This window comes from Patagioenas fasciata, chromosome 9 (genome assembly GCF_037038585.1).
Source record: "Patagioenas fasciata isolate bPatFas1 chromosome 9, bPatFas1.hap1, whole genome shotgun sequence".
Taxonomy (NCBI): Eukaryota; Metazoa; Chordata; class Aves; order Columbiformes; family Columbidae; genus Patagioenas; species Patagioenas fasciata.
Window position 1 is genome coordinate 8,319,649 of NC_092528.1, and position 15,028 is coordinate 8,334,676.

Below are 15,028 nucleotides of genomic sequence, written 5' to 3' on the forward strand. Positions count from 1 at the left end.
ACCTTTGCCTCTGTTTCTGCATTTATAAAAAGAACACATAATATCCCAGCTCAGCATGGCATGGGGATTAGCAGTTACACCGTTAGAGGAATCCGAAGAAACAGAGTACACACACATACACATCCCATGTACATGCTCTTCAAGAACAACAGCCCTGACATGCTAGGTAACAGCTTTGTCATCTCTGGTTTCAAGACTGGGAAACTAATGGGATACAAACATTTCTTCCTGTTTCAAAAGATCTCTGAGGTGATACACGCAACAGATAATACAATAAAAACCAACTGTTGTTAAAATACTTCACGTCAGGTGGCAGGTAACACGTACCCTGGATAGGACAAGTAGACAAAGCTGTCTGCTGCCTTTTAGAGATGAGGCCTGGGCAGTTCACAAATACCAGCTGACATCCAGTTACAGCAAGAATCTTCCCTTTTTATGCACAAGAGCTTGCTGCTGGTGCTGCTTCCTTTGCCTGCTGCTGTGCTGGGCCAGTGCCCAAGGAGACACTCTCCTAAGGGCTTCAGTGACAGGGGCTGGAGAACAACACATGGTTCACCTCGGCACCACCACAGAAGCAACCCCTGCACCTGAAAGCTCGAACGTTCAGGGGGAATATAAAACCTGCGCTGAACAGTTACAGAACCCAGCACGCCCCACACACGCATGTATCCCCTTACAGTTCAGCAACATGAAAGCTGGCTGTGCAAATAGTGTGCATAACCCAGACTTAGCACTGTCAAACAAACATGAAAACTTGCCCGAGCAAGCTGGGGCAGACGGCCGGGCTAACAACAGTTTCTGCCAGCTCCCCTGAAGTACCTCAGGACATGGCCAAGAACCCAGATTTTGTAATAAACAACTTCCACACCCCTGGCTGGGCCTTTTGCTGGGATGGAAACGGGATGAACAATTTCCTACTGCTTTCCAGTTGGGAAAATCCTACTAGAGTAAAGAAAACTGTTTTCATCAATGAATTGCAAAGGTTCAGGCAAAACAAGCGTATTCCTCCTGCTGATAGCTACTGCCATAAGCACTGTGGAAACATTTCAGCAAACTTTAGGAGTATTTCTTCCCAGGAACCGCTGCCATAGGCAGGTTAGCACCTAGATAAGAACCACTGGTATAAGCAGAATCCAGAGAAACCTTCAGTAATGCTTCTGAGAAAAAGGAGTTCAAGGAAGACCTGATGGGTACAAACACCTGACCGACAGGCCTGTGAAAGCTATCCGGCCTGAGCCCGCAGGACACTCTGGGACAGCGAAGCCCGAGGAGACGCGGCTGTTTCCCTCCTGCAACACCACGTTTGGCCAGGCTGGTCCACTCATCACCGCGCCCCTGGCTCGGCACCCTGGAACCTGTTTCCCAATCTGAGAAACGGGCGCTTTAAAACTTCTACATCACAGCCACTGCAAGTTAACCCATTTCAAAGCACTAATCCTGATTTTTGAGACCTCCCTCGAGCTTTGATTGGGCTTTCAGGGAAAGACACCTCTCTTCTTTAATGCACCAGCACGGGAAACCTTCAGACTACGTGCAGGCAAATCCAGAACCTTTTCAGCTGTCTCGAGGCAGCTGACACACTGCGCAAAAAGTTTAAAAGTTACACAAAGTATGCCAAATTATTCTTCCAAGGAGTTGCCTAAATCATATCACAAAAATATATTCTTAACAGTTGGCAGTTAAAGATCTAAATATGTTTTGCAAGCCAGAGACAAATGCCTTTAATATTTACTAAACTAGTTGTCTCACATGCTGTATTTATTCACACTAGACTTCTCAAGTATTTTTCCTGCATGTCACAGTGCAATATTATGCCTTTAAACAGCTACACACAGTTTCAGCATCAAATCCTACAGAACTCCCAAGGCAAAGGTAAGAAATTCAAACTATGTCTTCAATAAGATGAAAGACTTCATGGTTATTTAACAAAAAGCTTTATTGATAACTAACAAACCATCTAATATCTGAAAATCCTAGTCAATACAAGGTACATGTGGTTTTTCTTCCTCATCCTCAGGCATGGACTAATTATCTCATTTTTCTTCTATCCCGAACCTCAGATGTTCCTTTCACAACCACAAGTACAACCCCTCCTGCCACTGAACAACCTTCTGATACTCACTTTTCGGTAGGAGCCACGTCAGTCCTCATAACATTGGACCAAATCTGAGTTCATACTAACACCACTGGGGCAGCTGTTTTTCAGTCCCTTCCTGACATATCCAAGTTACAAGTAAGAGATCACCTCTAGTTAGCCCTCTCTTACTAGAGACAGTCAATGACAGGGTTATTTTTTTAAATCAAAACCCACGTATCAATCGGTGATTTTTTGTTTTACCATTTCAACATTTAGAGTTGGCATTTTCTTAAAAAAATGAAATTATTCTCTCATATAAACTGCTACTGCACTTGTCTGCTTGGAGCCTGACTTCTGGACACTCCAGGGTGAAAACTGGGAGCTGGCTATGAAAGTGTAATTGCTGAAAATAGTAATTTGCTAATTTGGAGTTTCTGTAATACACGCGTTTGCTACATACGGCTGCATAAACACCCGGTTTAGTAAAAAGTCATGAAAACAACCCTTTCTGAGTAGCGTTAAGACGCTCATCCTGATACAGCAATACCTCCCTCAGAAACCCCAAATAAAAATCTCAAGACACAACAAGTATTTGAAAACAGATACATGGATATTGTTTTCCTATCTTGGAACACATGGGGTTCACAGTGCTGGAGTACGACCAATCTGGTCAAATAAATCAAAGGAAAACTTCAGGGCAAAAAAAAAGCTCAAGATCATTTCTTTTGAATGTGTTGCAAATAAAAACACCAAACACAACAGTATAATCAGTGATGGAAACTCCACTCAGATGCTTGGAACAAGAAGTTCCAGTTTTGTTTGCCTAGGAAAGATTCTACAGCATTTCCTTATCTGAAAGGGTTCCTGTGCACATGTACCAGCTTTCCTGTACCGCACACCACGGGTGAAGTATTGCCCTTAATGTGGGTTTTCGTCTAAATGACCCCTCCTGTACTTGCCTCAGCAGCCACGATAAATCTGTTCAATCTCCCTCCTTGCAGAACTACCCAAGTCACATCTGCCTTTTCTCTTTCAAAGACCTAAAAAAAGGCACAGGCAGCAACAAAGAGGCAAAGAACACAAGAAGGTAATCCTGTCTTTTACAATTTAAGGCATGTTAACAGGAGAGACGGTTGACTGATTATGATTATACTCTGTGATTCTTGTGCTCCTTGTTCTTTCCCATCTCCGCTAGGAAAGCATCACCTGTCAGCAAACAGGCGAGTCAGCATGTTGCTGCTGTTTGTCTTGGCTTTCAGGCATTGATTTTTTTCCCAACACTTTGATATAGGGTCACAGGTATCCTAACTAAAATCTTTACTGAGAGCAAGGGGGTCACGGCAGCAAGAGATGTTCATTTAAACAAAAAAGTCAGTTATATTTTTACAGTATTCGTTTGGACATCTGAATTTTCTGAGACACCTGAGAGGAAAAATGCAAAAAAAAGCTTTTTCCTTTAAGCTGTTTAAGATTAAATAAAATAAAAAGAACAATGCATGCTCTTCAAAACATTTTTTTCCTAAAGTCGCTAATTATTTCCCTGTAATCAAGTATCTTATACATGCATATGTCTAATTAACACAGAAACTAAGGCTAAAATGTAGAGCGACTCCAACACATGGAAGGAGTTTTTAGAAGGCAATACTTGTACTTCTTCAGCACTTATGCAGAAACCAGGCCCCTTTCAACAAATGTGAAATTAGACAATGAAAAGTCACCAAACATTTTGAAACTCTAAGCAACGGTATTTGGTCAGAAAATCTTAAATTGTCACATTAGTGCTTCAAGATTAACATTAACGAAAAAGGAAATTCGGGATATTTTAGAAACAAAAACCCAAAGGCGGCTCAGGAAGCTCAGAGGTCTCCCCCCCATATAGAAGAGCTCCATACAAAGAATGACAATATTTCAGTCTGCAGCAAGGTGTAATCAAAGAATCTCTGCTTAATAGGCTGGAGATTAGTTATGAAGCAAAACACAGAGTCGGACCATAAAAAGTTAATTGAAAAATCACTGTTTCTTGTTTAAATTGGCAGGAAATGGTGAAATATTTCCTCTATAAAAACATAGGTGAGCTATTATGTAGAATTTACCATTAATAGGGTGGAAGGAAGGGAAGTGCAGAGCAAAGGAGTAATAACATGCTAAGAAACCAGTCGCTTCTGAAAGAGACAAAGTCACTGGGCAGGAAAGGTCTGTACATTAACATGGAAGTCTGAGATTTATGGTCAAAGCCAAATGTAAAACAGAGGACTTAAGAGTTGTTTTAGGTTGTAAATTAATATAACACCAGGTGCTATTTACTATATACTTTGTAAGAAGCTTTGAAATACACAGGTGACAGAGCCATATAATTCGTACCGCTAAGAAATCCAGGTTACGGTTAAAGGTGAACAAGAGGCATCTCTTAATCCTTTCTGGACACCCCCTCGGAACAGAAATGCCCCGGAGAATTTCATGTCCTTAGCTCTACCCAGCAGCCTGCAGGGATGAAGCAGCATTCAGTATAGCATATCACACTCTGAGGACAAGCACAGAGATGAGAATAGATGTATGCCATTTAATACAAGCAGAAATGACTAAACCCTACTAAGCATATGATGTGCTTTCTGTTTGATGACCTCTCTCTGCATGGACCTTCCCTGAAAACACTTTTTCCAGCCCGGCGGCAGCTGAGGCTCCAGCCAGGCGCTGGTAAACGGCTCCTCCCTCGGCACTGCCACACCAGACTACCTGGAGCGTCCTCTTCAGATCTGAAACTTGACATGCTACAGCACAGGGGTGTTTAAGGCTCTTTGTGTCTTTGTGGCAATAATCTCCAAAGGACTCTTCAGAGAGATTCTCAGGCTGGATTTTCAGCACAGTGTTCCGTTACGGAAATAGAAGGGTGAACAAAAATACATCAAACAGAGATTACAGAAACTGTGCAGCCTTGAATCCATGCTAGTGGTTATTTTTTCCTTGTCTTTAATTCCTTTAGGAAATGTCAAGAATTTTTACAACTTATTTTAGGCTGAAACACCATTCAGAAACAAGAGAATGTAATAGACTACTTCAGCTCTATGTTCCTCCCGTGCTTCAGATCCTCTTTAAACACACTATCACCAACATCTTTGTTTAGTGCTTGTGATGATTAAGTATCGTACCCCTCCATTCACAGCAAGCAAGACTCCATCAAAATATCTTGACTTGGCAGCTATCAATCACAATTGTCATCATTAGGAATTAAAGACCATGCTTCATCCTTGCTTGACAAAGCACAATTTCAGTCAATAATGGAAAGTTTCTCTCTGCTCTAATACTTTCTGGAAATACAAGCATAAACAAAGATAAGCTTTGTGGAGTTAGACTATGCCACTTTGGCTTTCTAAAGCAAACACAAATGCAAGTGTTCACTGACAAAATATTGCTGACTTAAAGCAATACTACTGCAAATTTGGTAAAGTTGCAGCCAAATAACTGTAAGCTTAAAATAAAGTGACACAAAGAGGTGGCCTAAGTTCTATGACTGACTGAAGGCAATCGTCCATGCTGCTTCCCCACTTCTGAGATGTACAAAAGCCATAACCTGTAAAGACAGCAGGATGTACAGCAGGGACATTTAGAACGTGTGTGAAACACTTGACAAGTCAGATATTCCTGACTGAATTTAATATCAGGTGTGTTCTATTTGCACAGTCGCTCTTCCAGGTCAAAGCAACCAGGATACCACAGCCACAACCCCTTTGACTAACCTCTATCATGGTTCTTCTGTGACTAACGTTTGGGTTAGGAACACATTGGCAAGGGGTCATCTAGGACTTCAATGAGAACCAGGAACGTGGGCACTGCATACAAATAACACTCTAATAAGACACATCGGTGTCACCTATGAAACAAACTCAAAAAGGAGTTTTCTTAAATAACTCCAGGCCTGCATACCATGAATGACTTTCTAGAAAACAGGTTCCAGGTTACACTCCTCCAATTTCTACAACAGGCAGCCAAAAGCTTCTGCTGAACAAACCCATTAACTCTAACTGTGCAAATCAACGAAGGAAGAGGCCATGAGAGGAAGCTAATCTCTTCTTCCTTCCTAGAAGAAACAGATGGCCCAGAGGGAAGGCAGCACAGTAATCATCCTCAAGTTATAACATAATCTCCTGCGGCAGTGCTTTCTTAAGAGGTAATATGACCTCTTCCAGTTCACATCCTCATATCCAGCTGAAGACCCTCACCAGGCTGCTGCAGGTTAGAGGCCTCAGCACACCCACCCCGTCACAGCAGGGAATCCCGCAGCTCTTCCATCCCGCCACATCGAATCCACACACTTGCTGAACACTTGTTATTTTTCATCGAAAGCCTCTACAGCACTAACAAACTCCAATTTTCTTAAATCACAACAATTTCCTTAAGTCACAGATTTCTTTCAAGATGCGACATTAAGTTCACAAGGTGGCTTGGCTCATCATCACACAAATTTGGAAGAGATACGCACGCTAAAGTTGCTCAACGAGTGACAGAGAAGAGGGTCTCTGACATTTCAAAGTGCCAGCACAGGGCTGTTAAGCAGAGCCTTGAAAACAGAGCATGGCATCAGTTTGGCCAAGATGTTTCACATAAAATATTACACACTGTAATTCACTAAATAACCACCCTCAAGAAATATGCATGCACTAGTGTGGTGGAAAACATCAGCTGTACCTTTGCAGTGGACCATTCCTTAAACATTATCCTTACACTGGGAGTAGATATCAAAGCACAGGGTTCAGTTATTAATAAAATCCAAGGCAGCTCTTTTAAAGTAACAATTTCTGAATTGTTGGTCAAAAAAAAGGTGCTTAAAGGTTTTACTCAGAATAGCATCTTTTTGGTTTTAGAGTGAGAAAAGGGCAAAAAGGCAAAATCTGAGGTCTGGTTAAAGTGTTTGCAAACTTCTAAGCAGAAAACCAAAATCACAATGTTATGATGCAACTTTTGTTGCAAGATTAATGAAAAACAGCCAAATGCATAGTTTTGCAAAATCAGGTTAGTCTAAGTATACATGCAAGCAGGGGCATATCTAAGGACACATCCATTTGCTTTGCCAACAAAAAGAAAAAAAATAGAAAGAGTAATTAAACCTGGTGTACCAGCCAAAAGTCTTAAGCTCAGATAAACATGGTAACTCAAACTTAAGGCAGCTATTTGAAGAGTTGCAACTTTCAGCTACTTTTAATTACTATGTCAAATGTAAAGATTTTCACTAAGAAACTACCCGGCCCTTCAGAATTGTTTGGCTCTGAAAGACCAACCTGGTTTTATGAGTGAGCACAACTGGGTGCACAAGAGGTTTCCTATCAGACTAGCAGGCTTTGAGATAACCCACAGGCTCAGGACTGGAGACAGGAATCAGGCTACTGAAAATAAGTTTATACTGAAACCTCCTCACCAGTCCTTAAGAGAAACCAGTCTGAGCTGAACTGGTGAGTGGAAAAAATGCCCTTTGCTCCCTGCGGACAGGTATTTCCCAACACACAGATCCACAAAGAATTATACGCTTAAGCTTTTTAAAAGTACTAATAATGTAGAAATGATCTGGTAAAGCCTTTCATTCTCAAACAGTTGGTCTCCTGACAGCACATCTCTGCAGTTCCTAAGCACACATATAATAAAAACCTCATCAAGAACAGATCCCTGCAAAGGGACAGAGATGTGGTTGGAAGCTGTGAAAGGTTCACACTTCAGAAAAATCAAACTAACAAACTGCTGAGCTCTGTTAATTGTTTCTTTTAAAAAATAAAGCAATGCAAAACATAAGTTCTAAATAGCTTATCAGAGATTCTAAAACTATGACTGATCTGTTCAACAGCAGGTTTTACTAGCCTGCCATAGATTTCTTACACAGAAGTATGTGGATTACAATTTTCTTACTTCTGAAGCATATGAAATCTTCAGAAAAATATTGACATTGAAAGCGTGCACTGCTTTTAAAATGACAAAGAAATACTTGTGGCATTTCTTTTGTCCATAGATGAAATCAGAAACCAAACTTATATGATAGACTAGCAGAGAAACACACAAAGCCAAGCTTAGATTAATGTCTTGAGGTGGCTCATTAAAAAAAAAAAGTTAAACCAACAATCTACCTGGTACTTGAAAGAGAACAGCAGAAGGCAGAGCGTGCACTGAGCTGGGGAGCACAGACCAGCCATTCCCTTCCTACACTGCACTGAGCACACGCTTTCTCCACAGCAACAGGCAGCTGCAATAAATGAGATTTTAAAGGAACTGTACGCCTTAAAGTCCTCTCCACAGGAATAACGTGTCTTCAGGAAAAGCCAGCTTGGATGCTCTTGTCTTCATGGGACAGAAGAAACCAGTGGGATAGCAACAAAGCCCAGGTTGTCTTCTAGTTTTGGCTTTGTTTTTAGGTGGGAGAGGAAGCACATAGAATTCTTTCAGCATAATTTGTTTGGTTTACTGTTCCTGCGGCACATTACATCACAGTCAAGCTCACGCATGAAGTGTCCTACAAGGACAGCTCCAGAACACCTGGCTCTGCTCTGCTGCTGGGAGCAGGCAGGAAAGACGCAGCCAGCAGGGCAGGGAATCACCTTTCCTCTGGGGTAACAAGGGACGCCGCACACACCTCCAAGGGCTTGCACTCCGTCCTTTAACACAGGAGACAGACAACTTACTAGCAGATCACTTCACGGAGTTTTCTAATTCTGGAAGTCAAACTACAGAACAGAGCTGACAGAAAAGTTTGGCTTTTCATTTTAGAATCCACTGAAGAGATTAGATCTCTTGCAGTTTTTAGGTGAGACAAATTTAAGGGAGTAGTTCACAGAAACGACTCAGCCTCCTCTTTGGGAAACATCATCACGATGACTCAAAGCACACATCCTAATACAATCTGCTTTTTTTTTTTTTTTTTAAAGACAGAAGTCTTTTCCAGCAGTTATTTATGCCTAGCAGTACAAGGAATGAATAGGCCTCCATTCCCAAAATCTTGGAATGTGCCCCCTCCCAAAGCCATGAAGAGAACTGCAGCTAAGTGACTGATAAACACAGCCAGCCTCAGAGTTCCTCAAGTCCCAAGTTTTACAGCCCCCAAACAAATCACTTTCTTTTACTGGCTGTGTATAAAACATAGCATTTGCTTCAAGAAGTGCTTGTCCAGAAGTCTTTTGAATACAAAACAGGGAAAGTCACTAGTGGGAAAGGGCTGGGAAGAGGAGAGGGGAATGAAAACCAGTGGTTTGCTGTGATTTTTTTTTTTTTAAAAGAGTGCTAACCCATTTGCACTAAAACACCAGCATCTAACTGCTTGCTATATCAATGCAAAAGAAAGAAAGAAACAAAGAAGAAAAAAAAAATTGCAGTCTTTGGTAATCTAGGGCTCCTAATCATTAAGCCTAACACAGAACAGCAGAACAATAAAAGAAGCAATTGCATTGTAAATTTATGTACCATGCACAGGTTATGGAATGTAGTGCAATAGGGCACTGTGCAGTGATAAAACTGCATTCCTTACAAAGTCAACAGCTTTAAGCTCATGATTTGTACACGTGGGCAATACTGAATGACCTTCATGCTTTCCAACATTCACTAGTAGAAGGCAGATTTATTTGTTATCACAAGTCAGTTGTTTTGTTCTTGGAGATACACATACAGCTGGAAGAACAAAGGTTTAAACTTTGCATTTAGAAGTAAATGTGGAGGTCAGTACATTAGCTTTAGCTTTAAAAGCTGAGTTTGAAGACTGTACTCCAAAACCCAGGGTCGATAATATTAGAATCAGAGTGAACCCTGCTGGAATGGTGGCTTGCTGCTCTTTTTCTTCTCTTTTTTTCTTTTAAAAGAGGAAAATCAATATTTTCTTAGTTCAGTTCCATTATAAAACAGTGGCCTCTCCAGCATATGCCTTATGTAAAACTATGTCCTGTTTCAACGTAAGAGATCCGACATTCACAATGGAGAAGTTATATTGCTCTTAGTTTAACAGACCAAATACAAGACTATCCTTTCTCTAACAAAGAAAATCCATCCAGTTTTAATTTTAAATAAGTATTGTCTATCTCTAATTGACAACTTCCGTAATAAATAATAGTTTGGAGAAGATCCCTACTAAAGTGCCCTGCACTACAACAGAACAGTACCCTAGGACAGTATTATTAAAATATTCAGCAGCTGTTCCCTGCACCAAAACCATGCCCAGGATACAATGAACAGTAAATTCTGGGTTCTGTTTAACAGACCAAGGCGATAAACCTGAGATTATCTAAAACTTCCACATCATAGTTCTCATACAGCTGAAAACCAAGTTCCAATTTAGATTTCAGGGAAGTGAAAAGATCACATTAAGCAGAACTATTTCTGGATACGCAGAAACATGAGGGAATGGGACAAGATTAATTAGCCTTCCTGCACATCCAAAAATCAAGACAGTTAAGAAGTGTATAGTTTCTGATGTTCCAAAAAAATTACCATGTAAATCTTATTTACAAGCATTTGAGATGAGGCAATAGGCTTCTGGTTCCAAACTTCCTATGAGCTGCAGTAAGGAATTTAATTGCTACTTCACAACCTGACGTGCCCTGTTCTCAGGTACCTACACATAAACAACTGCTTAAGTAGGATGAGCCGGTTCAGTTCTGAACACCTAGAAGATTTTAGTACAAAACTTCCAATGGAAGCACACAAGGCACTGCGACAATTCATAAAGCTACACAGGTCTTTACATAAGGTTAATAGTTTGCTCGCCAAGTGCCAAGGTTCACAAAACAGGTAATTTTTGTTTCTTTTTTTAAAATCAGGTTTGAACTTTGTGCATTTTTCCTTAAAACACTTCACTAAAATCCCAACATCAACCTGATGGGGTGACGATATTCTACTGTTTTCAAGAACCTTATTAATAAGAGACCATAAGAAAGCCTCAATACTCCGCTCTTTAGACAGAGGCTTCAGTTTGCTGCTCCTGGGTCAGGCAGCAAGACGGCAATCTGAGCACAGCACTTGGATGACTAACACTGAAATGGGTTGAAAACAGCGGCAATCATGACAGAGACAATAAAGAGCCCCAGCAATCACACACAGCTCCAAAGGAAAAAACAATGATAAAAATTCTTTCAAAAAATGCAGAACAAAAACAATTATTATGCTAAACCACAGTTTCCTAAAGGCCACTTTTCACTAAAGTGATTATGTATGGTATTAAGAATATGCATTTAAAGAAAGCATATGGCATTACCAAATATTAGCATAAGATCTTGAACACCTTTAAGAATGAAACTTGAAAGCAAACATTACAAAGTATCATAATAAAAACACTGATATGTCAAGGAAGGTGTGTGCGGTGTTAGAAACTAGTCATCAATTAAAAAACGCTGTCTTCCGAAATGAAAGACACAAAGGTATATTAAGTTAAAAGAACATAATCTTTGGAGATCTTAATATAAGCCACTATCTTCACCAGAGTACTTCAAATAGAGAATTCCTCTGAAGCTTATAATTGATAAAGGGACCAAGGTAGAGAAATAATGGGATAAGAGAATAGAAATCCACCGGCTGTTGAACCGGGATGCACTGAGGGGTGCTTTGGGATGGCTCTCTCTCCCCCCTGGTGCACAAATTAGGGAGACAGAAGGAACATGTACAAGCTGGATCCTTCCCCAAAAGAATTCACCTCAGGTCTCCCATCGAGATAAGTAGCAAGGAAGACACAAAAGAGGTGTTTCAGGGATATTTTCTGCAAAGTGCAAAAAATTGTCACGCAGACTAAGGGGGTAAAACAAAGGGGTTAGCAGGAGGACTGTTGGTCTCCTCAGTTGCACTGGAGAACAATTTTAGCTGGAGAAAAAGGGGACAAGGGTTAGGGCAAGGCTGGCTCCAAAGGCAAGCTTCAGACTAGGGCATGGTGCGATGGGTACTAAAAGGTGACAAGTGAAGTCTGACATAAAGACTATGTGTTTAGGAAAGAGAGTAAGTGGCACAAATACATAAGCTTGGTCCACGCAGGCTGCCAGAGCAGCAGAACATGTGTTGAGGGTGCAGCGTACAGGGTAGGTGGGAGGCAAAGAGCAGCGTGTTTGGCTGGGAAGGCAGAGGGAAGGCGCAGGGCACAGCCTGGAGGCCGGGCGGGGAGGACAGGTGAGCCGGCCGAGGAAGGGCTCGGGGCAGGTCGGGGCTCAGCCCGGCGGCAGCAGGCACAGGGACGAGGCTGCAGGGCGGGAGGGCTCGGCCGGGCGGGGGCTCGGGGTGCCGGGGGGCTCGGGCCGGTACCTGGGCGTCTTGGCGGCGGCGCTCTCCCGGCGGTCCAGCACTCCGGGCACGCAGTTGGTGAGCTCGGTCCAGTCGGCGTGCAGCCCGCAGCTCCAGCCCGTGGAGAAGCGGGAGAAGAGCCAGGTCTCCCGGCGGTTGGGCCGGTAGCAGGTGCACTTCTTCTGCCCGGGCCGGCAGTCGCAGGGCACCTCCAGCCGCACGTTTTGCACCAGGTGGCGGCCGAAGGTGGTGCCGCCGGTCTTCTGGATGTGCAGGAAGACGATCACGTCCTCGCCCTTCATGTCGAAGGCGAGCTCTCGCTCCAGCTCCCGCACGGGGAAGTAGTACTTCTTCACGTAGTGCGGGTCCGGCGTGGGGAACAGGTCCAGCTCCTCCGAGTAGGAGCGGCCGCTGGGGGAACCCAGGCTCAGCCCCGGCCCCACGTACTGGTACAGGATAAGCATAAAGCACACCGAGACGGCCACGATCAGCAAGAACTTGCTGGTCCTCTCAACCATGGTCCTTCCCGCACGCTTCATGTGTCACCATCTCCCGGGGCTGCCAGCGCTGGGCAGACGGCGGCGGTGCCGGGGGGCGGGCGGCGGAACCCAGCGCCTGTGCCAGCCGCCTCCCCTCACTGCTCCCCGGAGCGGAGCCTCCCCGGGGGCGGTGGGCCGCTCCCTGCCTTCACCTCGGCTCGCCGCTGTTCCCGCCCGCCCCGCCGCGGGCAGCGCCGGGAGCGGGGCAGGGGCAGCCCGCAGCCAGCCGCTCCGGAGGGGCCGCGGCACAGCGGCGAACTTGGGAGAGAGACGAGCTGGAGGGGGGCGGAGAGGGACCGAAACGTAAAAACCAGCCCCCTCCCGCCCTCACCCCCCGCTTCAGGAAGCCAACCCCATCCCGCCGCCGCGCTCCGCCGTGCCCCAGCCCCAGCGGCACCGGCACGGCAGCGCCCGCCCCCGCCGCCGGCTGCACCCGGGCTGGGCTGGGCCGGGCCGGCAGCGAGCGCTTCCTGCCCGCGCCGCCCCGCGCCCGGCATGCACAGCGCCGCCCGCGCCGCCCCGAGCCCGCCGGCTGCGGGCACACGCGGGGCCGCCGCTCCGCTCGGAGCCTCCGCCCGCAGCCTCGCCCGGCCCCGCTGCCCGGCCCGCAGCTGCGGCCGCCGCCGGGAAGGCGCCGCTGGCCGGCGCTCCGCGGTTAAACCACTCGCACTGCAGAGCCGGGTGGGCTGCGGGGCGGCGGCATCGGCTCCCTCGAGCACTCGGCTCGCATGGCTGTCAGGGGCAGCCTCTGTATGCCACCTCAGTAATAACCTCAAACAGCGACCTCGGCACTCCCGGGGGCGAGATTACTACTCCCTTTTTGCAACACCAGTTAGTAGGAACAGGAAAATTTGCATGGAAATAGGAGTAGGTCTTCCCACATGTGTCTGCTCCCGCTGCTGCCGCCACATGGGACACCACAAACCTTCACTTGCAATGTTCCAACTGGATGCTCTGGTCACACAGAGAATGATGATGTCTGTGGGCAGGAAGATGCCTCTGCACGCCATCATCCACATAATTTAGAGGTAATAACAACAGGTGAAGTTGAGGCAAATTTAGTTGGGTGCTGCTTACAGAAAACTTTCCCAGCCAAATGCTTCCTGCGGACCTGCCAGGCAGCCTTCCATCCCCCAGAAGCCATTTGCAATACAGTCTCATGAGTGAAACAAACCACTGGAAGACCCAGGAGCTGCAGGGCAGGTCACTGGCTTGCAGCTGCATTCTCTGCAGGCAGAAGGGAGAGGTGCTGTTGGGAGGAACGGTGCAATAAGGACCTGCAGAGGCTGGCTGGTGTGCTACAGCCAGGTACGTTAAGCAGCTTACCCAAGCAGAGTCCTCTCCAGAAGGTGCAGAAGGGTCCACAGCTGGTCTGTCAGCCCAGCACTGAAGAGCAGGTGGGGTTCACTTTCACAAAGTGTCCTGGCAACCCCAAAAGATCACCATCTGGTGCCTCTGCCAGCTGCCTGTGAATGGAGAATGAAATGCAGCCCCATGTCAAAGAGCACAGTGATGCTCAGTGTAGGGGTAGTTATGCTGGCACTTCATCTAGACACGAGGTATTGTCTATGCAGAGTTAATAATATGAACAATTGCTGATTTATAGCAAAAAAATTCTAACTGAAATACCATACATTCTGTATTTACTGCTATTAGTGACAGTTTTCTTAAGTTTACGGTGCTCTTGAAAACAGGAGTTACTAGTTTTTAGCACTCTGGCACTAAAATATTCCCATTGTATTACTCTTACATAAGACACAGGTTGTGTCTTACATAGGTGTAAGGAAACACATGCAGATGAGCCACTGTTAAACACTGGGTTGAATTTATAAGGGCTTAGGAGGAAATGAGATCCCAGATTTTCATTTGAACACCATGACTGATAAATCTGCTACATTTTGAGATGGCTGCATTACTCACAGGTTGTGAAGCCCCAGTGAGTTATGCAGTTCTTCCCAAACAAGTAACAATAAAATGTTTATAGCACCCAAAAGCATCATATAGTGTTCAAACCATTTATTTTGTTTGATATTTTCCTCTTAGAAGTCTGCTTCTTATTTTCTTCTTTTCATGTAGGCTAGTAACTCCAGAAACAATGATGTCATTCTTACACACAAAGTTCAGCTAACTCCAGCAGCATAGCATACACCTAATTTAAAGGTTTGAAATTTATATTAGTATTTGCAAA

General features: G+C 44.6%; 1 protein-coding gene across 1 annotated transcript in view; it reads right to left on the reverse strand.

The window, feature by feature from the left end:
• HS6ST1 (heparan sulfate 6-O-sulfotransferase 1) overlaps nucleotides 1–13,191 on the reverse strand; it is a 176,725-nt gene extending 163,534 nt beyond the window's left edge. The window contains exon 1 of the mRNA XM_065844334.2: nucleotides 12,323–13,191. Coding sequence (XP_065700406.1) covers nucleotides 12,323–12,840 — 518 coding nt within the window. The 5' untranslated portion in view covers nucleotides 12,841–13,191. The remainder of the gene's footprint in view (nucleotides 1–12,322) is intronic.
• Nucleotides 13,192–15,028: the final 1,837 nt, after the last annotated feature.